Below are 24,229 nucleotides of genomic sequence, written 5' to 3' on the forward strand. Positions count from 1 at the left end.
TCTTTAGGACTGGGCGCGTAATCATTCGGGAGATACCGAGATTGAAACTGCTATTAAATCCGGAGAAGATCCTGGTTTGGCCTTGGTGAGAAGATCATATAACTACATTCACAAGTATGGTTACAAGTCCAAGCTGATGGCTGCTGCTGTCCGGAACAAACAAGACTTGTTCAGTCTTCTCGGGTAAAACTTAAACTTCCAAATCGCAGTTTTGACCATCAACAGCTCTTGAACCCATTCTAACTCTCACTGTTCTCACTGGTCTCAGGGTCGATTATGTGATTGCACCATTAAAGGTACTGCAATCTCTCAAAGACTCACCCGCCATTCCCGACGATGAAAAATACTCATTTGTTCGGAAACTTACTCCTGAAACAGCAACGCATTACAACTTCACCAACAAAGAGGTTAGTTTTGAACCTATACATCCAACACACTTTTTGCTTCTGCTTTCACTTAACCAGTGTCTCACTCTGTTTGTTTGATTCTGGTGTAGCTGGTCAAATGGGACCAGCTAAGCATGGCTTCAGCTATGGGTCCTGCATCAGTGGAGCTTTTATCAGCTGGTGTCGAAGGTTATGCGAACCAAGCTAAACGCGTTGAAGAGCTCTTTGGGAAGATTTGGCCACCTCCTAATGTCTAAAACAGAGCTTTTCCCTTCATCACCAAGGATCTACATCAATAATAAGACTGTAAGAAAACTAAAAGCCCATGTTACTTGAACACTACCCTCCTAATCTTCTTTCCCCTTTCTTCTTTTTCGTGTGCCTTGTAGTTCATCATGGTCTCTTGTCTAAGACTTCGGCTACAAGACGAGACTAAAACTAATCTTTATCTGAAACTTTGGGGTTTGTTTTCTTCTGTAAAATGACTTGGTAGGTTCTCTGATCTCTCAAAGCATAATAGTGCCGACCGAATTATATGAACCGATTAATTTCGTAAAACCAACTGGTTCTATAAAAGTTCAAAACCAAACTAAAATTTTGACTATGAACTGAAAGTACAAAAAAAAATTTCTTAATCAAAAAAAAAAATGGACATTGGCATGATGGCATCCAAGTCCTGTTTACTTACTAAACTAATAAATCCAAAAAATAAGTGGGAAGTTATGTGAACCAAATGATAAAGGATAAACGGAACATGAAGAAAACGAAGGAGCCTGAACATAAAACTTATCCATCTCAGTCAGATGCATTATCTGATCACTGGTCACTGGTCACTGGTCAGTGGTCACTTCTCTTTAATATCAGATAATACTTATGATTTAGTAATTTCCACACAAGCAGAAACGTACGATTTTCATTATCCAGTGTAATATATATTTATCTTCTAAATTTTACAAAATATTAGTAGAATTTAGTTCAATCATTATTTTTTCCCTGTCTGATTGTGTTTTGTTTTGACGACGTGTGTGATTGTAAATTGTTGTGGGTTCGTATCAATCAATAATTCCAATAATATAGGCTTCATTTCAATGTAAACTTCATTACTGATTCGAATAATCTTAGTGCAATAGAGTTTATCCTTTTGATTTATCAAAAGAAAGGATAACGCTATTATTACTTTTTGGAATACGAAAATTATAAGGTTCTCAAATTTCCTCGGACTATTTTTCTTTCTTTCTAGATTTATTGTTTTAGCAACAAATCAAAGATTCTACTATTTCTATAGGGAGACAGAGCACGTGGTCTCTGCCAAAAAACCCTATCGGTCTTCTTCTGCATGTGGATCTAGTTTTCCCACATCCTACAATCATATACAAGATCTTGTCTTTTCCAGTTCGTCGAGTTAACGTAAATCGCTGTAAATTCTATTAAACAGAAAGACAACCTTAAAGTGATTTGTTTGTGAAAAAAAAACAGGAAAAGAAAAATTGTTTCACATGACTTTTGAACCGTGTTTGTGTATTTACCGTTATAGATGGCACAATTATGACAAACTGTAGACTCTTTTATGATCTCACTTGGTTAGTGGATGCCATAAGAATTAAGAGACCATAATTAATTTCACATTTTTACTTGATTGGCCAATCCTTCGCTTCCACATGCAATTGCTATGTGGCTCAAGAGGTTTCACGTGTATAATAGTAATTGTTAATTATTTTGTATAAATCGGCGTTGGTACATTTCTTTTCATCATTATTGGACACTAATTCTGACAAGACGATTGTGATTGAGATGATGTATTATATATTTAAACAAATGATTCATGTGCTTGGCCGAACTAACAAGTGGTTAGATGTATAGTTTGATTGCATTACTAGTTTTCCCAGTGAACCTAATAATTATTGTTGATTAATCCAGAAAAACAAAAAACAAATTTCATTAGCCCATGTTTTTATAGATCTGAGATCTGAGACCTTTGGAGTCTAGCTAGTTCTTAATATCATCAACTCGAAATACATAAGAATTACTTAGTTATTTTTAACTTTTTTGATGATTTAGGCAAAGGGTTTTACTTTATTATGTAAGTGGCCGGTCATGTTCTCGTGTTTCACGAGTCTTTCTAGATTAAGTACTAGTATTACTCAACGTTGAAAAAGTAATATGACTATTACACGGACGTCAAAAACAGAAAAATGTTCGTATACTATTGACTCGCGCTATCATTTTCAGGATGGGTCACCTAACTTTTGTATTACTCAAAGTTTATGTATTGTATACGTAAATGTTATAAAGATTACTTGTTCGACATAGTTTAACATTTTGCAAGATATACTAATTAAAACGCATCGGATACACAATGGAATGTCGCGAATCATTCGTTTGAATAATTTAAAAAATTTAAGTGTACTAAAAAGCTATCTGGAATTTGTAACAAGAATTGAGGTAGTGAATTAGTGATTATAGGCACCAAAAACCTAACCGATATGAACCCCTAATTTCTTGTCTGGTAAATAACCCCTTTTTGACACCTGTTTATTACCACTTCGGTTCCTGAAATAAACATATGTCATACTACAACATTTGTATTCGGGTTATTAGATAACAATAAAACTATATATCTGGGTCCAAATGAAGTTGAATATCTTTTCTTTTCTCGTTAATAGTTTGAATGACACAGCAAAGGTTATAGTATTATAAAAATGACACAGCAAATCCTCTCCTGCCCTTTTTCCTATAACCCAATATGTTGCAGAGCGTGTATGTGACGTATGCGTTACTCCTTACTCGGACTGGCTTGCATTAATGTAATTATCAAATTTACCATGATTACGATATAAATTAATCAAAGTGGTTTAATTTTAGGGGAGTATCCAACGGGGGAGCCGGGGAGCAAAAAAATTGGTTAATTACACCAATCATAGACAATGACTAAACTTGAACAAACATATTCAGAAACCAACTTAAGCATTTACTGTAATTAAATTACTCTCTGTTCCAGTCTCACATTTCTAAACTACTTTCCAAATCTTGAAGTGAAAAGTAGTACAGTTGAATCAGTAACAGCATAATGATAGGTAGAGCTGTAAAAATGGGCGGACTGTCCATGGTCCGTCCATGTCTAATTCATTATGGACCGGTCATGGACAAGTCCATAAATAGGATGGATTTAAATGGTTTAAAATGGGCTAGACATAATAGATATTGGACTGCCCATATTACCTAAAACACTTGGTTAAAATTGGTTTAGAATAATTCTAGAAATTATTTCTCATCTCATTTTTTAAACTCAGAGATATAAAAATGAGTAAATTACAAAATCATGTTCTGGTGGGAAAATTACAAAATCACGTTTTTGACAGAAAATTACAAAATCACCTTTCTAACATGAAATGGCGGAAAACTTACAGAATCTTGTTGTTGACGAAAAAATTACAAAATAATGTTTTTGACAGAAAAATTACAAAATCACATTTTTGGCAAAAAAAAATGGCGGACAATTGACGAGATCATGTTTTTGGCAGAAAATTTATAGAATTTACAGGTGATTTTATTTAGGGAAAATTATAAAATCACATTTTTGACAGGAAAAATACAAAATCAAATTTCTAACGAGAAATGACAGAAAAATACAAAATCATGTTTTTGGCGGAAAAATTATAAAGTATGTTTTTGGCAAAAAAAATTATAAAATTACGTTTTTGACGGGAAAATTACAAAATTACGTTTTTGATGTGGATAATCCATTTTGATAGGATTGTGTTCAGTGACCTGGTTTCATACATGTATCGATCATTAATCATATACATTATTTACTGGATCTAGTTTTGTGTGATAAATCAGATATTATATGCAATGCACAAATTCTGAAAAAGTCATACATATTAGGAACTACATCTACCCAAGTCCGTATTCTAAAAATTCTGAAAACTATCTATATACGGATATGTAAGAAACTACGTGGACAATCCAATGTAAATATCATTGTCACCTTCATCCCCCATTCAAACAAACAAATGACTGACTAATTAAGCCGATAAGGACGAATACAATTGCTTTCCTTATGAAAGAAAACTTTTCTAGTTTACATTCTTGATCTAATCCTTTGTATAATGGTAAAAGAATCTTCTTCTTTTTTTGTGCACACACAAATACATAAAATTAAAAACATTTTTTTTTTTAGTTTTTTACTATATTAATGATTTATTCTAGATAACACGGCGTTAGTACAAATAGAAAATTACAGTTCTAATTTCCGGACCAAACTCTCTTTTATTTTGTTACAGTTCTAATTTGCAGACCAAACTCTTTTCTTGTTTTGTTTTTACAGTTCCAATTCGGAGACCAAACTCTTTTTGCTTTTGACATTTGTACCCAGTTCTCTCTCTTCCAGCTAAGCAGGAAAACATAAATAATCAAATCCAACTTTTTTTATTTATAAATATACATTTTCTCGGTGTTATAAATATAATAAACACATTGGCTCTTTCTCGTGTCATCAAATCTCATTAAGAAAAGAAAAAAAAAAAGAAAAAACTCGAAAACGAAAAAAAAAAAATGGCGAGCTCAGAAGCTCTCTTGCCAATCTCCGCCAGAGAAGAAGAGCCATCATGTCCGTACACGAAATTACCCGACGGGTCAAGATCCGACCCGGAAACCCATCCCCGGAGAAGAAGACCATATAAAGGTCTCCTCGCCGTCTCATTCGGGCTTTTGCTCATAGCCTTCTACGTCGCTCTTATCGCCACACAAGACGGATCTAGATCCAACGAAGCTGCGAATGCGACCGACGAAACAGAGAAGACAACGTCGTCGTCGTCACGTGCACGTCTTGCTGGTGTGTCGGAGAAAAGCAATGATGGGTTGTGGAAACTTTCCGGTGGTCAGAACACGCCGGCGTTTGAATGGAACAACAGTATGTTGTCGTGGCAACGAACGGCGTTTCATTTCCAGCCTGAGGAAAACTGGATGAACGGTACGCAATTTCTTTTAATTTTTTTTTTTTAAATCCATAATAATAATTTATTGATTTTAATTATTTTAATTTGAGCAAAAGAAGAAAGAAATTAAAGTATATTACTCTTTTTTATTTTGTTACAAATTCATAGTATATTCATTCTTCCTTTTTCATGTTATCTGAGAGAGATAATGTTAAATCCATATTCTTATTTCTAAATTATGCAATATTCAAATCCAGTGAGATGCTCAAATCAATGTTGTTTAGGGAATTACAACTCTAATATTTTTCTTGTTTCTTGTTTTGTTTCCCTTTATCCAATATGGTGTTGCTGCTCTATGGAAAACTTGGGATTCTTATCTTTCTGCAGATCCTAATGGTAAGTTTACTTTCCTTTTATTGGTTCTGAATTTTCATGTTTTAAGAAATTGAATTCCTTTTAGATCCCGTTTATTTTGGTATATATATGTTTTTTTTCTTTCTAATGTTAAATATGAAAAAATAAAAAACTTATAAGAAATAATTGGAGCGACAAAAAGTAGTAGAACACAGAACAACATATCACACAATTCACGTTGTAATCAATGTTAATGTCAGCCAATAAAAGATACAGTATTATTTAATAACTAAAAGTCTAAAAAGCTAAAAAGTTGACAGACAAAATCAGAACAGAGTTACCTCACAACCAATTGTATAATTAAATAGTAGTATTATTATTTAGTTTGAATTCTATTTTGCCAGTTTGCTGTACCTTACAATTTACAACTAAAAAGGTTAAAAATGTTTGCAGACAACATCAGAACAGAGTTACCTCACAACCAATTGCAAATTTATTTTAGTTAAGAACATTATTTTGCCAGTTTGTAGTAACCCACGTGGGATTTACCACATGCTAAAAAGATATGTACAAATCATTGGTTGCCATAGAAAAGTAATCTTGATTGTATAAAGTGGGTCCTTGTGAATGCAAAGTTTGGATACTGTCTCAAATTGGATAAAGCCAGTGGGGTATGTTATGTATACAAAAATATGCTCTTTCGAGTTGGTACCTTAAACTTTCTTATATACTGTCAGAGTCCCCAGTATTTCTGAGTTATTCTCATTTAAACCCCAGTAAAATTAAATTAAATGTTTTACATTGTGTACAGGTCCATTGTTCTACAAGGGATGGTACCATTTCTTCTACCAATACAACCCAAACGCAGCCGTATGGGGTGATATTGTTTGGGGTCACGCCGTGTCTAGGGACCTTATCCATTGGGTCCATTTGCCCTTAGCTATGGTCGCTGATCAATGGTATGACTCCAACGGTGTCTGGACCGGCTCAGCCACAATCCTCCCCGATGGCTCTATAGTCATGCTCTACACCGGTTCCACCGACAAAGCCGTGCAGGTATGTACCCCGAAAATGTTCCAACTTACATTTTACTATTTAAAATTTTAAATTGTTGGAACAAGATAAAAAATAACACTACTGAAACAATATATTCGTAATAAAATAAACATGTGATAGTGTCAAATGTCAATCATTTTAATTAGTTGGACTAATAGTGGAGTTAATACGTTTATAGCCAGATTTTTGGTATGTTAGTTAGATATTGAACATGTAAATTAGGTTTAATGATCTAATCAATGATCTTCATATAATGTTTTTAGGTGCAAAACCTTGCCTACCCTGAGGACCTCAACGACCCACTTTTGTTGAAATGGGTCAAGTTCCCTGGAAATCCGGTTCTAGTACCTCCTCCCGGTATCCTCCCCAAGGACTTCCGTGACCCAACGACTGCGTGGAAAACACCCGAAGGAAAATGGCGGATCACCATTGGTTCCAAGATCAACAAGACCGGAATTTCACTTGTGTACGACACGACCGACTTTAAAACATACGAGAAACTTGACTCGTTGTTGCACGGAGTTCCCAACACAGGGATGTGGGAGTGCGTTGACTTTTACCCGGTATCTAAGACCGCGAGGAAAGGGCTTGACACATCGGTCAACGGACCCGATGTGAAGCACATCGTGAAGGCTAGCATGGACGACACAAGGTTCGACCATTATGCCGTAGGCACGTATTTCGAATCAAACGGAACATGGATCCCGGATGATCCTAGTATTGATGTTGGGATGAGTTCTAGTTTAAGATATGATTACGGAAAGTTCTATGCTTCAAAGACGTTTTACGACCAGAACAAGGGTAGAAGAATCTTGTGGAGTTGGATTGGTGAATCTGATAGTGAGGCTGCTGATGTACAAAAGGGTTGGTCTTCTGTTCAGGTATGTTTTGTTTCCTTGACGTTATGTAATGTCAAAGTTAGGTTTTTCATAGTAGTTGCTTGTAATCCAAGTTTCTGATATTTTTTGTTGATACGATGATCAGGGTATTCCAAGAACCGTTGCCCTCGACACAAAGACAGGGAAGAACTTGGTCCAATCCCCAGTGGAAGAAATCAAATCTCTTAGACTAAGCAGCAAGAAATTCGATCTCGAACTCAGTCCCGGGTCTGTCATACCTGTCGATGTAGGTACCGCGACTCAACTCGACATCGAAGCAGAATTTGAAATCAAGAAAGAGTCTCTCGACAAATTCTTCGGAGACGCTTCAGTGGTGGCTGAGGCTGAGGAATTCAGCTGCGAGAAAAACGGAGCTGGCTCCACCGTCCGTAATGCGTTAGGGCCATTCGGATTCTCGGTTCTCGCCACTGAGAGCTTGTCTGAGCAAACACCGGTTTACTTCTATATAGCCAAAGGAAAAGATTCAAAACTCAAAACTTTCTTCTGCACAGACACCTCAAGGTATATATCAATTTCTCTTTATAAACTACAACAACTTTTTGTATCCAACCATAATATAGGGTTGAAAACAACATTTTACTATGACTACAGGTCATCTGTTGCAAACGATGTCATCAAACCAATATACGGTAGCGTCGTACCAGTCCTAAAAGGAGAGAAACTAACCATGAGAATTTTGGTGAATTTACTTTAACCATTCTTTGATATCTTATTTATTCATTAACACAAAATAATATACACTTGAATTTATATGTTTGTTCTTTAAATTTCAATAGGTGGATCATTCAATAGTAGAAGCATTCGGACAAGGTGGAAGAACATGTATAACATCAAGAGTATATCCAACAACAGCAATCTACGGAGCAGCGAAGCTCTTCGTGTTCAACAACGCTCTTGATGCAACTGTTACTGCCTCGTTTAAAGTCTGGCAAATGAACAGTGCTTTTATTCATCCTTACTCTGAGGAAGCTGTCCGTGCTCTCACCCGCACCTGATTATATTTTTTACTCCTTCCCCCCCAACCCTCATTTTTTAGATTTATCTGTAATAATTTTTTTTTTTTGGTCAACATATCTGTAATAAATTATGTTTTCTTATTTTGTTCTCTTCTCAATTTAGCCGTTTTAATTAATATTTTTATTTGATATATCATTCATCATGTAAGAAAAAAGAGCACTGAAACATCATTGTAACGAATTTACAATTTTGGATAAATAAATTTTTTTTTTCTTTAATCGAGGTTTTTATTTAATAAATAAATGAAACCTTCGGGATAGGTCAGAGGGTTTCGAGAACAGAGTCTGTTTGGCTTCATCATCGTCTGAGACTGGTTCGTCTTCTTATCATTGCAATGTGTTCTCTTCTTCAGTATTTCTCCACTACAGCAATATCATTCAGAACCCAAAAGTACGTAAATAGCCCTCAGGTTCATCGCTTATCTCTCGTTGGAACCCGTAATTATCCTCAAGCGTTGAGGGCAACTTCGTCAATTGATGAAATCCCTCCTAATGCTGTTCGCCGGAAAAAAGACCAGAACTGGAGAGGTGGGTTCAGTCTCGGCGTAGATTTAGGTTTATCTCGAACAGGAATCGCTATTAGTAAAGGCTACTCCGTTAAACCTCTCACGGTAAAACTTCGAAAACTTCTCTCGCGCTCGTTGCGTTTACGGTTTAATGGAAATTGAATAGTGAATTTGGGTATATATATGATTAGGTTTTGAAATCGAGAGGACAAAAGCTTGAGACTAGGCTATTAGAAATAGCAGAAGAAGAGGAGGTTGATGAATTCATAATTGGGTTGCCGAGATCTTCTGATGGGAAAGAAACGGTTCAGTCGAACAAAATCCGTTCTGTTGCTGGACGTCTTGCTGTTCAAGCCGCTGAGAGGTGATGAAGCACACTCACACACTTACATGATACACATACAAGCATACTCAAAGTGGTAAATTTCTTGGCTTTTTTTGGTCAGGGGTTGGAGAGTTTATGTATTTGATGAACATGGGACAACATCAGAAGCTTCAGACCGAATGATTGTAATGTTAGTCTCTCTGTTCTTTGGTTTTAGCAAAAAGATTGAACCTTTGTGTGTGAATTGTTGTTTGAACATTCTATTCTCCTATCAGGGGACTCAGCAAGAGTGAGAGACAGAGCAGATCAGATGCATACGCTGCTGTGGTAATGCTATGAGAACATGACGATCTTTTGAGTTCTTAAACTGTGACTACTATGGTTTTTAATGTATCTTATGTTACAGATATTGTTAGAGAGGTATTTCTCTACACAAGGTCTAGGAGCTGAGATCATACTTCCCAAGAGTTTAGAGCTTCAAGAGAAGATCAAGAACGGTGCATCTGTAGACCCTGACTTTAATCCGGACAAGCTTGAAGAGTATTACACATTCTAAACTTAGTTTGCTTTGTGGAATTCTTGCTATTTTAATGATCAGTATAGGATTACAACGATTGTGTATGACCTTGTTAGTCCACATGGCTGACAGTTTTGTTAAAATCAAACGAAAAGATCCGATTTTTTTGTGTGTTCCCTCTGCTTTTATGTTGTGTGTCCTCAGAACAGAGTTAAGTGAAATTGTATGCAAGACTTGGGAAGTTTTGAAACTAAGAAGCCAAGAACAAAACAGGAGTTACAAAAGTGACTTACGTGTGCACACCTTACCCAAGCAAAGTGGATAAAGTTGGAAATATCAGTCACACGTGCCAGATTCATCTCTTCTTCCACAGAGTGTTGAATGTAACATTTCGAGTTCTACTCTTTGCAAAAGTTTAGACCTTTAACAATGGCTTTCTCTTCACTCTCTCCTCTACCTATGAAGTCACTTGACATTTCAAGATCCTCATCTTCTGTCTCAAGATCTCCGTACCATTTTCAGAGATACCCATTGAGACGTCTACAGCTAAATGCTCGTTCAAATTCAGAAATCAGAGATTCATCAAACACTAGGTGAGGACTCGAATACTTCTCCACTAGCAAACGTAGAGTCTCAATGTTTTTTCTTGTTTTCTCAGTTTCGGATTCATAGAAACTTATTACTGTTCTTCCGAAAAGGGAAGGTTGTTGTTCCAGCGTAGAATCAAACACGTGGAAGAGGATCTTATCCGCAGCAATGGCGGCTGCGATTATCGCCTCGAGCTCCGGCCTGCCGGCCATGGCAGAGCTTAACAAGTTCGAAGCCGATACACGTGGCGAGTTCGGGATTGGTTCGGCTGCTCAGTTCGGTTCTGCTGATCTCAGGTATCAGATTGTGTTCCTTGACTTAAAAAGTTCGTTTGTCATTGATGGTGAAAAGTTCACTGAAATGAGCACTGTTTGTATTGCAGCAAAACAGTTCACTCCAATGAAAATTTCAGGTAACGTTTTTGTTTTTTGACTTTTGTTGGGGAATGGAGATTGGAATGAACATGATAAAGTTCAAAGATTCGATCTTTAGGAAGTAAAAGATTTGAGTTATGCTCAAGTTTTAAAACTAATGAAATTTTGAACCAACAAAAACATCAGTCTGAAGAAGCAACTGAAGAAGCAAGATTTTTGTTCTAATTGTGTGTAGTGGCTTTACTGATTATTGCAGAAGAGCCAACTTCACTTCTGCAGACATGAGAGAGTCTGATTTCAGTGGTTCTACCTTCAATGGTGCGTATCTTGAAAAAGCAGTTGCATACAAAGCTAACTTCTCAGGTTAGTCTCTTTCAACTATGCTATCACATACCTTCTCTTTGCAATGATGATGGATTTATGGTATTAGAATTATGAAAAAGAACAACTTCCACAAATCATAGTCTATTGTTCACATGTACCCTTTTACTAAACTTCCTTGAATCTCACTTTCCTTTGCGTCCACATATAATTTGAGATAGTCTCGAATCCAGTAACAATTACTCTATATGTTACATTCTTAGATCCATTTAGATTAGGTCTTTCATCTTTGATATGTCAACCTTTTTGCGAGCATTTAGGACCCTGGAGATGTCTATCTTTAATTCCTTAAAACGTTCTCCAAGAACTTCACTATGTACATAGTGACACCCTCCAGTAGATTCAACGTCAGAGTTTTCAAATATTGAATTAGCCTTAGACATCTGAGATTTGAGTACTTGATTTTATTCCACCTTTTTGCCTCACAAAAATCTGGCATGTATCTATGAACAGAAACAGTTCTTTGGAAAGAAATAGATACTGTAACTACTTGCGCCAATTCTTGAAAGGATTTATATACTTAATGAGGGAAAATTTTCATTCACAATAATTCTTCTCGTGTACCTTAATCTTAATGCGTGGTTCATGTTTATGAAAGCTGTGAATTTCAATGGCAGGTGCTGATTTGAGTGATACATTGATGGACCGCATGGTAAACATTATACACTATACACCATGCTTTGTAACATATATATACTTGCATACGAGCTCGTTTGTCTTTCGGTTAAAGCTTGATTCTTTCCTGGCGACTTTAGGTGCTAAATGAGGCAAATCTGACAAATGCTGTGCTGGTCCGATCGGTGCTAACCAGAAGTGACCTCGGTGGTGCCAAAATCGAAGGTGCCGATTTTAGTGATGCTGTGATTGACCTTCTTCAAAAACAGGTGACGTTGTTACTTAATACCATATTACATTAATCCATCTCTTCCACTATCAAAAACTGAAAAAGCCATTTACAACTAGTTTTAATTTCTTGTATAGGCTCTGTGTAAATACGCAAACGGGACTAACCCATTGACCGGAGTGGACACGAGGAAGAGCCTTGGTTGCGGTAATAGCCGGAGGAATGCATATGGCTCGCCTTCTTCTCCTCTTCTCAGTGCACCACCTCAACGTCTGCTCGGCCGTGATGGATTCTGCGATGAAAAGACCGGACTCTGTGATGCCAAGTAGTTTCACTATGTTATAAATCATGTGTGATTACAATGCCATATATAGCATTTGTATCTTTATATGTTATGCAACGTATGTTGATAGGAGTATTGAATTGTAAATGACTGGAAAGAAAGAAAAAAGAACTTAAAGATTACACTGAAGAAAAGGAGATAATGATCAGTTTTGTCTCGTAAGACAAAAGATATTAAAAAGCCTGTTTAACCGGTGAATGTCTCTACCTAGGTTGTCCCCTAGCCCTTTGTCAGATCAGTATTTTTAAATAACTGATTACTTTTAGTACTACATAATTTTTGCAATAGTTTTCTTTCAAATGGTTAACACTTAGCACAAGCTTAGCAGTTGAATAAATAATTACTTCAAAATTAGTTAAATAAATCATTAGTGTGTCAATGGTCTTGGGATTTGTGGCTTAGATGAAAAGGTAGAAATACACTAATGATGATACATCACATGCTATTGTCTAGTATTATGCTTCCTTCGCTCCCTATTTGTTACTCAGGATTCAAGGTCGGTATCGACAAGTATTGGTGATCAATTTAACTCTTAGGAATTGATAATTACTCCTTCTGTATTAAAATACTTGATGTTCTAGAATTTTTACATGAATTAAGAAAAACATTTAATTTCTAGTAATAAATGTATTATTTATTTATAATAACATATTTTCATAATTATTAACCAATAATATTTCATCAAACTTTTAAATTCTCATTTAATGATTCTTGAAATTTGCAATTTCTTAATATTAATTGATAAAGATATACAAAAAATCATTCTTTGTGATAAAAGAAAAAATACTAGAACATCAAGTATTCTAGGGAGTATTAGTTTTTGTTTATAATATTCGCCGGTAATAAAAAGAAATTGTTGTGGCCAGTATCCAAAACCAAACTTCTCTGGACCGTGTTTGTCAACCCCAAAGAGCACGCCCAAATCATTATGTTCCTTGTACCAAATTAAATGCGGAAGATTTTCGATCATATTTTCTAATGCAAAAAAGTTGTTTTCTTAAAAAAACCAATATTTGATAATAATGAAATAATATTTGTCGCGCCATTCGTTAAATATCTTGTCGATAGCGATGGAGTGTTTAGTTGTTGAGTGTCAAGAAGAACTATATTTGGTCCTATATATATATACTGTATGCAACATAGTATAAGACAACCATAATTATGATGAATCAATTGTGGCATTGTGTTGATGATCGGTTAACAGAATTTTGAGTCGTCTAAGTTAATTCATGTTTTAATCTTTAATTACAAATTATATTGGATCGCAGTAGTTTTATTAAAAAATAAGTTTCCCATCCAAGTAAATTATAATCTACGGTTTCTTTTTGTGCCGACCTTGAATCAAACACAATAATTACAAAATTCTTCATGAGAAAGTACATGCTTTAGCTTCTTCTTTCTTGTGACCAGATGAAAGAAAGAAAAAAAAGGTTCTTCTTTCTTTTTCCACTGCTTGTCTCTATATAACATAATCTTGACACCAGCCAACAACATGTCATTAAAAACTATGTATGTCCTTCAACGCTACATTCTTCTCCTTCTTTCGTTTTCACTATTCATGGCTATACATATTCTTCAAGCTTTCTTGGTGTAACTATGCTCAAGAACACAATTCCGGTAAGTCGCTAGCTAGTCTAACTTTTATGTAGTATATTTTTTTTCTTCTAAATTTGCTATATATGCTTATGACCTGTGTAGATTGTGTGTATATTACTATTGTACATATATAATAAATACATAATTCATGCATAGTTGTCCAAAAATATGAAATTCAATTATCTGAAATTTGTTATATTAAAAGTGAACACATCTAAAATAACAAATTGAGAGGTGGATATATTACAGAGAGAATAATACATAGATAAATTTGATGTAGATAGCTTTTTCTTTGTTAGTGTTTGAGTATATATATATATATATTTATTTCGCTAGAAGATTATCTAAAAACAAAAATAGGAAGAGACAATTGTTATTGTTATTAAAAAAAATATTGAAGTTACATTTAGATTAGAGTTTACATATGGTTAATCATATTGAGTACATGCATAGATAAGAAATGTTTATATGCATATAAAATAAGTTCAATAATGTAGTAAGAATCAAAGCAAACATAAATCTGTACCATCATCATCTACACTTGATTAGTACTGTGTTCGTGTGTACGTATATTATATATATTTATATGCATTTATATGAGATAATATTCTTTCTGCTCACTTCCATAGATCAATCTGACAACTAGAAGAAGTAGAAGCTGCATATTCTTCTCCCATGTCTGAAACCCTTTTTGGATCTTTTTCTTCATCAACTTGGTACTCAGCATTGCTTGTTTCCTTGGCATTGTTCTGTAGAGAAGCAGAGGCTGTGGCGGCCTCCTCGTTGCTGAGCTGAGAAGCAACAAATTTATCGAGAACTCTCCAGTCAGTGACTTGGTCCATCACTTGCTCGTTGTCGTTGTTCATGTATAGAGAGCTGAAGCTCTGATCCCCTTGATTTAGTTGTTCTTCATGCGCGATATTTGATTGCTGCAAATTAGCATTATGGCTCGAGTTATTATTGGTGTTGCTTGTTCCGTAAGGAAGAGAGTTGCAATTACTGTTATCTTGTTGAATCTTAGGACTTTCTAGCTGAGGAAGTTGGAAGAATGATAAATGAGATTCACCAAGAAGATGATTTTGTTGTACCATGTGGTTGTAGTGTAGTTCTATCTCTTGCTTGCATTGCAAGCTAGGGTTGTTGAGAGCGTAGGCAGATGCATTGAGTCCATATGGCATATGCTGTTGGTGTTCGTGCTGTTGCTGATGATGATGATTGGGGAGAATCCGTCGTTGACCATTCGTCTCAAGCTCGGAGGCCATAAAAGAAAGTCGATCGTCGTACCAATGTGAAGGCGATGAGTCGTAGTCTCCCATTCGTCTAACTGCAGCCAGTCTCTTCTTGAAAACCCTACACACAACCCATCCTTCTTCCTACACCCCAAATATCATATAATGAGATCACTTATATTAGTTTTAGGAGATGATACATAGTTTGAGATTGTTTAGCGTAAGATCCAAATAAATTGTAAAGAGAAGTTACATTTTAGGGTTGATATATAAATACCTGAGGAGTTCCGTTTTCATCGGTTTCTAAGCGGTATTCGTGCATGATCCAATCGGACTTTTGTCCATTCGGGGCTCTTCCCTTGTAAAACACAAGTGTTTTCCTCATACCAATAAGACTATGCCTCAAATATATAGCCTTATCTCTTCCCGTGGCTTTCCAAAACCCTGCTTTTGTCGCTCTATTGGTTCGAGTCCCTGTGGGATACTTCTTGTCTTTATGGCTAAAGAAGTACCAATCACTCTGCTCTTCATGCCCAATTTTGCATAACTCTATTTCCACAAAAGAATTATAAACACATTTTAAAAACTTTCCTTAGTTAGAAACTTGAATTTAAGGATCAAAGGATAAAGATGATGGGATTGAGAAAACCTTGAAGATCCCATGGCTCAATCTTGTAAAGATCAATGTCTTTTATGAAATCGATTTCTATTCTCTTTGATGCGACTTTTTTCCTCAGGTAGTAGTCTACAAGTTCTTCGTCAGTTGGGTGAAATCTAAAACCCGGAGGAACGTGGGAAAATGAATTCATCTTTTAGTCTTCTTGATCGATGATAACCTATAAAATCATTAAGTTACGAACATAAGATAATGTTACAGCGCTTGACATCGAATAAAAAGAAGGTAATGTTATAGCTAGTTACATTTATTACATAATGCGATTTGTCTGTGTTGGTTTATTTCAACATAAACATATGATTAATTAGTTAGTTACACATCTAATCATCTTATAGTTAGTGAAAATCGACAGAACTATCGTACGTTATCCATTTATTTGTTACAAGAAATAGTTTTTGTTACATCTAACTATCTAAATATGTGAAGATTAGTTAGTTTCTGTAAGAATAGCTAAATGCATTTATTTAGAATCATAGTATAGAATTGAAATTTCCGAAACTGAAATCAGTATATTAATTTAGCGGAACAATACATATATATGATTATAGTTAAATTGTTATAGTTAGATGCATGAATTACAAACAATACTAGATCGATTAATCAAATTTAATTTATGCCTATTTATTACTTCACTTGTATAAAACCATATTGGATTTTTTCCCCATATATATAAGCAACCAAAGTAATTACAGAAGAAGAAGAGAATAACAATCTATTAGAGATGATTACCCATCTCAAGAGATTCATCTTTTAGATTAATATATAGAATTTTAATAAACCTTCTAATTACCTCAGCCAAAAACCCCAACTCGATCTACTTATTTGTTTATTTATAAAATTAATAATTAGGTTCTTACATAATATTTTTGCTTTGCTTGTAATATCAGCAACATTGATGAGTATGATGAGTATGATGAGATGATGATGATGATTATGATGATGATCAAGGTGATTAATGAAGATGGTGATCAAGGATGATCTTAAAGCAAAAACTTTTACCTAAAGAAGAAAAAACACCCAAAAATATTTGTAAAGGGGACGATCGGAGATTCAATAAAAAGTTGACATAAAACTAGGGTTTTACCTGAAGAAATTCTAGATACAAGATGATCCAGCTGAAACTTTTTGAACAGCTTCTAACAAAGCTTTATGTTTCGGCTATTGTATGATCCTGTCGTTCTTGTTATCAGAAGAGTTTGAATTGACACTTTCACCACAAGACTAGAGAGAGAAAGAGAGATCCTTGAAAGACCAAAGACTGGACAAGATTTGACAGTGCTCCTCGGGAATAGGTTACTGGAAAGAGGTCAGATCCCGAGAGAGAGAGAGAGAGGGAATGATAGAAAGAATGGGAAAAGAGAAAGAGAGTAGGGTTATATAAAGAAGATCAATCGAGGAAGAAAAGAAAGAGAGAGAGCACACAAAACACAAATCAAAAGATGAAATCGTGTCCTAATAATCTATTATATTTTCCTTTCTTTCTCTCTCTTTCTTTCCCTTTCAATCATAGCATCTCTCTCTTGTGAGTCCTTTTGAACCTAGAGAGAGAGAGAGAAAGAAACTTTATTTGTTGCAAAAGCTTCGGGGGGAGAAGAGAGAGGAGGATAAAGAAGTCAAGTAAGATTTAGAGAGAGACAGAGAGAGGTGGCAACATCCATTACCACCCACCAGCTCTTGATGGATATGCTTGATCATCAACATTAAGGTTCTTCTTTTTTTGTCCTCGCATTAAGGTTAATTTGTTGGTTTTATTTTGGACTTCTTTTTTTGTGCTAATTGCTAAAGGATGTCAAATATCCTTTACTAAAAGTAACTCAACTAGCTAGAATTCCCAACGATATTGCTGGTTTGATGGTAGGTTTGGGAGAAAAACTTTGTTGATAGCACACACAACACTATCATATTATCGAGAGATATATAATATTAAGGTTGAGGATAATATAGTTATAAGTTTTCAGTGCTTCATATGAGTTTAATACATTCAGAACAAACAGTGTAACCCCACCAATAATGTGAATTACTTGGTTTTCATTTTTTTGCTCTCAATTTTTTGTTATTGTGTGTGTGAAATAAAATTGTTTATGTTTATATTGAAATAGACAAAAATATATACAGTATATACATCCTTGCATTCACATAATCATTCTGATGAAACGAAAAATGTGGAGACATACCAAAAATATAAATTGTATGTATCTTCTTGAAGAATAACCTGCAAAATAAGTTTATATATAAGATATTTTTTAAAAAGTAATTATTACTGTCTATATACATTATTACATATGTGAATAGTTTTCACGTTTGGGAACTTCAAAAGTAACCATAGACAGATACCCACTTCCTTTTTGGTCGAATTGACTAGATAAAAAGATTCATCTTATTAAACTACTTAACTATTTTGAGCATATAGAAAATTAATAAATAATCATCTAAAGTCTTAACTTGAACTTTTTAAATCAAAGTTTTTGGTCACTGATTACCTTTTTCAATCCAAAGATAATAAGTTTGTCATAACATGAAGCCTAGTTGCCAATATATATACTGCTATAACAATATGAATAAAAAGGAGCAAAAATACACATAATGATGTATATGACACCTAAATCCAACTAATGATCCAGAGAAGTTACAAGTTGCTATGTAAAGTTTGAAGTAACAAAAGAGAATACATGCAACGAAAAGTTAGTGTTAAATGAATCCTTCAAAGATCTTTAGAGTAGTGTGTGAGAATATTCAGAGAAAAAAAAAAACTGAAAACAAAGTTTTTTATACATAGCCTGAATTGTAAAAAGAAAACGCGTTCTGTGTATGTATATGTGTAGGTACCATAAGATATTTCTATTTATAAAATTTTACATGAAAAAACCAAAAAAAAAAAACGGAATGATGTGATGACGTGGCGGGAGGTGGTCCGGCGTGGAGTGAGTCATCGATGATTTTGCTGTTGGCAGGCCGGTTGGTCACATGGACCCCATCCCGTTATACCGTTCTTCTTCTTTATTTTCTGTTTTTTTTTTTTGGCTTTTAATTTTGTTTACTTGATCTTACAGTGAATAATCTCATTCTGTAACTTAAATATGATGATCTTTCTTTTAAAAAAAAAAAATTACACAAACGAATTTTGCTTCTTCGCGAAACTTTTTCGAGTACTATCCAAAACTTTTCTTTTTGTTTTCTTATAACTAATTCATAGTTTTGTTTTTTTTTATCATTTAAAACGTTTAGCAATCTAGAAAGAGATACAATAGTATAGGTGTTAACAACAACAACAACAACAAAAAATCAAGAAATGAAGAAATTCATATCCCACATGAAAAATCCATAAAAAAATTCGTGACTTTAAGCCATCATCACTTGCTTCAACTAAAAAACTTCTATATATATGCATGTGATTATTATCAATATGTGAATTGAACAGTATACATCTGTATACTATGATTTCTATCCCGATTTAGAAAATTTTATACGAACTTTTTATTTGCTGACTTATCAAACATAATTTTCTTGCATATATATACTCCTTCTAGATTGTTCTAACACTAATCTGTGAATGTAATGTATATAAGTTGTAAGTCTGATTCTGATCATTCTCTAAAGATTTTAATCCCATTCTCCAAAAGGCTAGATGCCAATAATTTCCCAACCATCGTCACATTACATTCATATATATTTGAAACGATAATATAAATATAACAAACAAAACTGATTTCCCTATTAACTACATCAGTTTTTTTTCCCGACCCCTATTATATCAATATCGTGTAATCATTTAACTAATTAACTAACCAACTAACAGGATAATGTTTTTAAAATACATATTAGGTAAGTTATATTTAGAATATAGGTATAGTTTGTGTTTAGGTTAGTTCATCAAATATCGGATGGTTATGCGGCTGATGTTTGGGACTTCAGGGCAAAGATTTGGTGTCTAAAAAATTAATCACACATACATAAACTACAATAAAGAATTACAAAAAAAAAAAGTAGTATGAGAGGAAATTGGATATAGATTTCGTTTTAATATTTTTCTTTTTGCTTTTGTGTGTTGTTGAAACGAAGCATAGAAGTGAAGCAAAAGTAAAGACCGTGATCCCCAAAAGTGTCGTTTTTGGTCCCACTTCGCCTCTTGTCCATTACCTATTTGATATTGAGATTAAATTATTATTAGTATTCTATACTTTTGTTATTTAATATTCGATATGTATGCAAAACCATATATTTTCTGTGGTTTATATATTTTCTATAATCCTTCGATCTCTGGGTTTTTTTTTTTTGGTTATAAAATGTTGGTTGCAAAATGACAAAACCATGGTCAATCAAATAAAGATGTGGGACACAATTGCTTTTGTTAGTAAGTATATATTAGAATGACTCTGAATACAAATTCTCGTCTTACATGAGTATGTAATAAGAAAAGACTGTTAAAATATCTGCATTCTCGCCATGCCATAGTACCAACCAGTTCTTAAGCAAATCTTGCATACTAAAAACAAAGTGTTTCTAGTTCTCTAGTTGATTACTAGAATATAATGGTCGGAATTGAGGCATAAATGACATTCTCATTAATCAAATCTTTTGTTAAATATACTACTAATTATCAGTATTGGATTGGTGAATGGTGAGCTCTCATTGGACCACCTAACATTTTTTGGATATTAAAATAAGAATAAAATAATACTTTCATTACTTGTAGAATCCAAAATTATACGTTACAATTAACCCACAAAATGGTTGATATAATACTTTTTAGTTTTCACATAGATCCTGCTGAAATTGCAAGTTACCACTATGTATAAATAATAATTCGGGATTCTAGAAGAAGAATCTCCATGAATACAAAAATTGATAGATTTTTTTTTCTTTAATAAAAATTGGATTTATGTTAACATTTTCAATTGAGTGTATAAAAACCTTGAAGACAACTAATTATACTATCCTATATACGCATGGGCCAAGGTGGCATACATTTTCTTATAAAAATAGAAAAAATCGAGCACCCTTCTAAAATTTTCCGGCCTGCTACAATATACTGTATTATCTTAGAACCAACAATGATGATCATGACACATTTAAGTAATTAAGGCCTAAGAAAAATATTTTAATATTTACATATATATAGTATATGATCGAAACTAAATGAACGGTCCAAGTCGAAGGCTTTCTTTAGTTCTAGGGCTCTAGAGGGAATTTACGCATGAGTCGTGTTGTAAATCCATTTGATGAGAATACATATTTCTTCACAACTTGTCCCATAACCCTAATCATTACGAGAAGCCCTAAGAATTAAACCACGTGGGAAAGTTTGTTCCTTTTGTCAGTTTCTTGTCCCATGAGAAAAACTTGTTACATGTGAAAACACTTGTCAAAGAATCTACCATCCTACTTAATGTTTGGTTTGATTTTACAGTTACCAATAGTGATGATGTACAGGCAGTACAGCTAGCTAGCCAAAGGTCAGTATGTCAAATTGGTCTCGTTAGTTTTAGAATTTTAGGGAATTAGATTGAGCCGATTATTTTAGTTTTTAAAGAAAAAAAAAAATCTCAACTTCAGATGACTCAGATCCGAATCATATTTATTTGAGTGTATTTGACCAATTTTCTTATAGAGTTGAGGCTGGTGAGACCAATTCCATATGTATGTATATATATTCAAAAAAAACTGGTAGCATGCAAGCTGACTGGAATGGCCCCAGAACTGAAATCAGATCAAGTGTAAATCTTGGAAAAAAAAACAAGATCAAACCTAGATCGATCCATGGAACCGATCGATTATGGCGTTATTGCCATGCCAAAACGAGCCCGGATTAAGTAATTCCATTATGACATTTTTTTTAATCAATAATTATGGTTATTTTCTATTGTATGTGTAAACTAGTGATCCAAAATGTCCGATGTGCTATAGAGTTTATAAAGGTACATTTTAGAGATACAACATATTTGCATGCAAACAAATAACATGGTGTCCTAATTCTGAATTATTTTTAATAATTTTTTTTTTGTTATGAGGGTCAAAATTAATACTGTATGTTAGTAATTAAAGAAGAAACTTTGAATATATATATATATACACATATATATAATCTATTGTGGTATTAGAGTTTGAAATAATTTATAGAAAATTTATGTTTAAGTATACTCTGTCCCAGTAAATAATATTTAGGCCCACCATGCACAATTTATATATATAATAAATAAAAACGCACAAAGTCTAATAACTAATTGCCCAATTTTTTTCTAAAATTCCTAATAATTAGTAAGCTAATTATCATTAATTATTAGACGTAACAATAGTTTAAATGCATGGCTTTAATCACTATATACCATGCACCAAACGACTAATTATTTCATGCCATATGAATCATTAAATAAGAAAATTTACTGGATGATGATCTCCAATTCGACGAATACTAACTCAACAAACATAACTAATAATGACCTTTAAATAGTTTTGAATTGATTTTAACTTTTTTGCCCAATTCAAGAGTAGAAACAGTAAACCGAATGAATGACAATTAGATATCTGAAAATTTAAAACTTTGGAACGGAGAACTGTTTTTTATTTGTAGGAACGATTTTGGAACATCATCATCAGCAAGCATATGGTTTATATATATGATATTTTTGTCAACATATACGCATACACTATATGAGTTGACTGTATCAGTATGTATGACTGTAAAAGTCAACCACTTTGCAAAAACAATATGCACACCGACCCTAATGATTTCACAGTTGGCCAGCTCAAGGCGTGTGTCTAATTATTATAAGTTAAATTTATTATATTTTCGTTTAGTATATGCTTTTGAAAATGTAAGATGTAAATGGAAATGGACGATATGATTGCATTTTGGTTTATATGTCTTCTTCGGAACAATAATACGAATTATAGTAGTAATCATAAGATAAAGAAATGAACACAAATTAAAAGAGACTCATATTGAAATAAAGACGGTACCAAAAGATTAAGAAATGAAAATATCAAAAAAAATACTAAAAGATTAAGAAAATTTGTTTCTAGATCTAATTAAGCATGATGTGTCTATATAATATATATACACACCGACATTAATTTATGTTCTAGTTAAGTGTATTGAAAAAAATTAAGCCTTGATTTTGTAATATGTTGTTGCAATTTAGGCTATGGAAGGAAATAGTTTTAAATTTTTTTTTTTAATCTTATTTTTTTTTCATTTTGGATTGTAGGTTTTTAAGCTAGCAACATTTACACACCTTCCGTTCTCGCATTCCTAATTACAGTCCACATGCCTATTTTACGAACAACCTATTAATTTTTCTTTCTTGAAGAGAACTACATACAGTATATATAGAAAAATTGGATGATTATGTTCAAAATGCATTCCATTATAACAAGAAAGAAAAGACAAATCAAGCAAAGGGGAAAAAGGTGTAAATGTTTATAGTTTCACCGCTTTCGTGCTGATCGTCGTGTTAAGCTCGATTTCTACATCATGATATATGAATCTCACCAAAAGATGTGTTTGAATCTTCTAAAAAAGCATACTTTTTAAAAACAAAATATGATTAAACTAGATATTCATTTTAATGAAAAGCATTTGAATGTTTCTTTCACATCAATAACTAGCTAGCTAATAAACCCCATCAGAAGTACCAAACAAAAAGACTTTAATATCTCAGAATACCACTGGTTTACATGTGTCCTAGTTCTAGAATTTGGCTTTGTAAAATTGTTATGAGCTTTACAAAATGAGTCACCGTTTTTTTGTGTACTATCATTATCCTGCAGTGATACTTTCTAACCTTGATTTTCCTTTTGGTATTCCTGATAGAGTTTTAGGATCGAGGATTTAAAATGAATATTTAATCGAAACATTTTAAAAAAATCAAAATTAAGATTAAGAAATGCATCGCAGGGATTCACATATATCATAATGTATACACCAGATACATACTCTAAATGCATGCTAATGAAGACGAAAATCAGATGCATACTCTAAATGCATGCTAATGACTAGTGTCGAACTTAACAAAAAGAAATCATCACATTTGTGATGAAGCTAAATTACATTTACACCTTTTCCCGTACGTTTTGCTTTGTATTTCGGTAAAATGTGATAACACACTCATTTAGTCAGTAGCATGCATTTAGATTTTAGAGTATGCATCTGATTTTCGTTTTCAATATTTTATGCGATTGACTTTGATCGGCTTTGGTAGGTAT

The 24,229-nt window shown here is 33.7% G+C and overlaps 5 protein-coding genes across 8 annotated transcripts in view; 4 read left to right on the forward strand and 1 right to left on the reverse strand.

Moving 5' to 3' along the window:
- The window catches only part of LOC104755488 (transaldolase-like), a 7,085-nt gene extending 6,195 nt beyond the window's left edge, over positions 1-890 (forward strand). The window contains exons 10-12 of the mRNA XM_010477884.2: positions 8-183; positions 269-407; positions 497-890. Of these exons, the coding sequence (XP_010476186.1) occupies positions 8-183; positions 269-407; positions 497-643 (462 nt within the window). The 3' untranslated portion in view covers positions 644-890. The remainder of the gene's footprint in view (positions 1-7; positions 184-268; positions 408-496) is intronic.
- On the forward strand, positions 4,877-8,746 carry LOC104755489 (acid beta-fructofuranosidase 4, vacuolar-like). The gene is made up of 7 exons (XM_010477885.2): positions 4,877-5,358; positions 5,711-5,719; positions 6,489-6,733; positions 6,997-7,614; positions 7,718-8,133; positions 8,224-8,311; positions 8,409-8,746. Exons 1-7 carry the CDS (start codon positions 4,941-4,943, stop codon positions 8,625-8,627), a joined length of 2,013 nt encoding a protein of 670 aa, XP_010476187.1. The 5' UTR covers positions 4,877-4,940; the 3' UTR covers positions 8,628-8,746.
- LOC104755490 (putative pre-16S rRNA nuclease) lies at positions 8,909-10,169 on the forward strand. Its single transcript, XM_010477886.2, has 5 exons — positions 8,909-9,259; positions 9,346-9,518; positions 9,601-9,669; positions 9,755-9,806; positions 9,886-10,169. Exons 1-5 carry the CDS (start codon positions 8,984-8,986, stop codon positions 10,033-10,035), a joined length of 720 nt encoding a protein of 239 aa, XP_010476188.1. The 5' UTR covers positions 8,909-8,983; the 3' UTR covers positions 10,036-10,169.
- Positions 10,326-12,674, forward strand: LOC104755491 (thylakoid lumenal protein TL20.3, chloroplastic). Of its 2 annotated transcripts, none has more exons than XM_010477887.1 (7): positions 10,326-10,589; positions 10,695-10,880; positions 10,967-10,996; positions 11,215-11,321; positions 11,957-11,991; positions 12,095-12,223; positions 12,321-12,674. In XM_010477887.1, the coding sequence occupies exons 1-7, from the start codon at positions 10,426-10,428 to the stop codon at positions 12,510-12,512; spliced, it is 843 nt and encodes a 280-aa protein (XP_010476189.1). In that variant the 5' UTR covers positions 10,326-10,425; the 3' UTR covers positions 12,513-12,674. The 2 variants fall into 2 exon arrangements, with proteins under 2 accessions (XP_010476189.1, XP_010476190.1); XM_010477888.2 differs by having other exon boundaries at positions 10,384-10,589; positions 10,700-10,880.
- Positions 14,569-17,404, reverse strand: LOC104755492 (NAC domain-containing protein 7-like). 3 transcript variants are annotated; one of them, XM_010477890.2, is made up of 5 exons: positions 17,112-17,404; positions 16,885-17,026; positions 16,001-16,187; positions 15,629-15,900; positions 14,569-15,495 (listed from the first exon to the last, which is right to left on the reverse strand). In XM_010477890.2, exons 3-5 carry the CDS (start codon positions 16,158-16,160, stop codon positions 14,740-14,742), a joined length of 1,188 nt encoding a protein of 395 aa, XP_010476192.1. In that variant the 5' UTR covers positions 16,161-16,187; positions 16,885-17,026; positions 17,112-17,404; the 3' UTR covers positions 14,569-14,739. The 3 variants fall into 3 exon arrangements, with proteins under 3 accessions (XP_010476192.1, XP_010476193.1, XP_010476191.1); XM_010477891.2 differs by lacking the exon at positions 16,885-17,026 and having other exon boundaries at positions 14,569-15,051; positions 15,211-15,495; positions 17,112-17,401; XM_010477889.2 differs by lacking the exon at positions 16,885-17,026 and having other exon boundaries at positions 17,112-17,403.

The sequence above is a fragment of the Camelina sativa genome, chromosome 17 (assembly GCF_000633955.1).
Source record: "Camelina sativa cultivar DH55 chromosome 17, Cs, whole genome shotgun sequence".
Classification (NCBI taxonomy): domain Eukaryota; kingdom Viridiplantae; phylum Streptophyta; class Magnoliopsida; order Brassicales; family Brassicaceae; genus Camelina; species Camelina sativa.

Coding starts and splice junctions, on each gene's coding strand:
- LOC104755491 (XM_010477887.1), top strand. CDS start 10,426: ATGGCTTTCTCTTCACTCTCTCCTCTACCTATGAAGTCACTTGACATT. Junction 10,590..10,694: donor AGAGATTCATCAAACACTAG/GTGAGGACTCGA, acceptor TCTTCCGAAAAG/GGAAGGTTGTTGTTCCAGCG. Junction 12,224..12,320: donor TTGACCTTCTTCAAAAACAG/GTGACGTTGTTA, acceptor TTTCTTGTATAG/GCTCTGTGTAAATACGCAAA.
- LOC104755492 (XM_010477890.2), bottom strand. CDS start 16,160: ATGAATTCATTTTCCCACGTTCCTCCGGGTTTTAGATTTCACCCAACT. Junction 15,901..16,000: donor TGAGCCATGGGATCTTCAAG/GTTTTCTCAATC, acceptor TTGTGGAAATAG/AGTTATGCAAAATTGGGCAT. Junction 15,496..15,628: donor ATGAAAACGGAACTCCTCAG/GTATTTATATAT, acceptor TTTGGGGTGTAG/GAAGAAGGATGGGTTGTGTG.
- LOC104755489 (XM_010477885.2), top strand. CDS start 4,941: ATGGCGAGCTCAGAAGCTCTCTTGCCAATCTCCGCCAGAGAAGAAGAG. Junction 6,734..6,996: donor CCACCGACAAAGCCGTGCAG/GTATGTACCCCG, acceptor TAATGTTTTTAG/GTGCAAAACCTTGCCTACCC. Junction 7,615..7,717: donor AGGGTTGGTCTTCTGTTCAG/GTATGTTTTGTT, acceptor TACGATGATCAG/GGTATTCCAAGAACCGTTGC.
- LOC104755490 (XM_010477886.2), top strand. CDS start 8,984: ATGTGTTCTCTTCTTCAGTATTTCTCCACTACAGCAATATCATTCAGA. Junction 9,260..9,345: donor ACTCCGTTAAACCTCTCACG/GTAAAACTTCGA, acceptor ATATATGATTAG/GTTTTGAAATCGAGAGGACA. Junction 9,807..9,885: donor CAGATGCATACGCTGCTGTG/GTAATGCTATGA, acceptor CTTATGTTACAG/ATATTGTTAGAGAGGTATTT.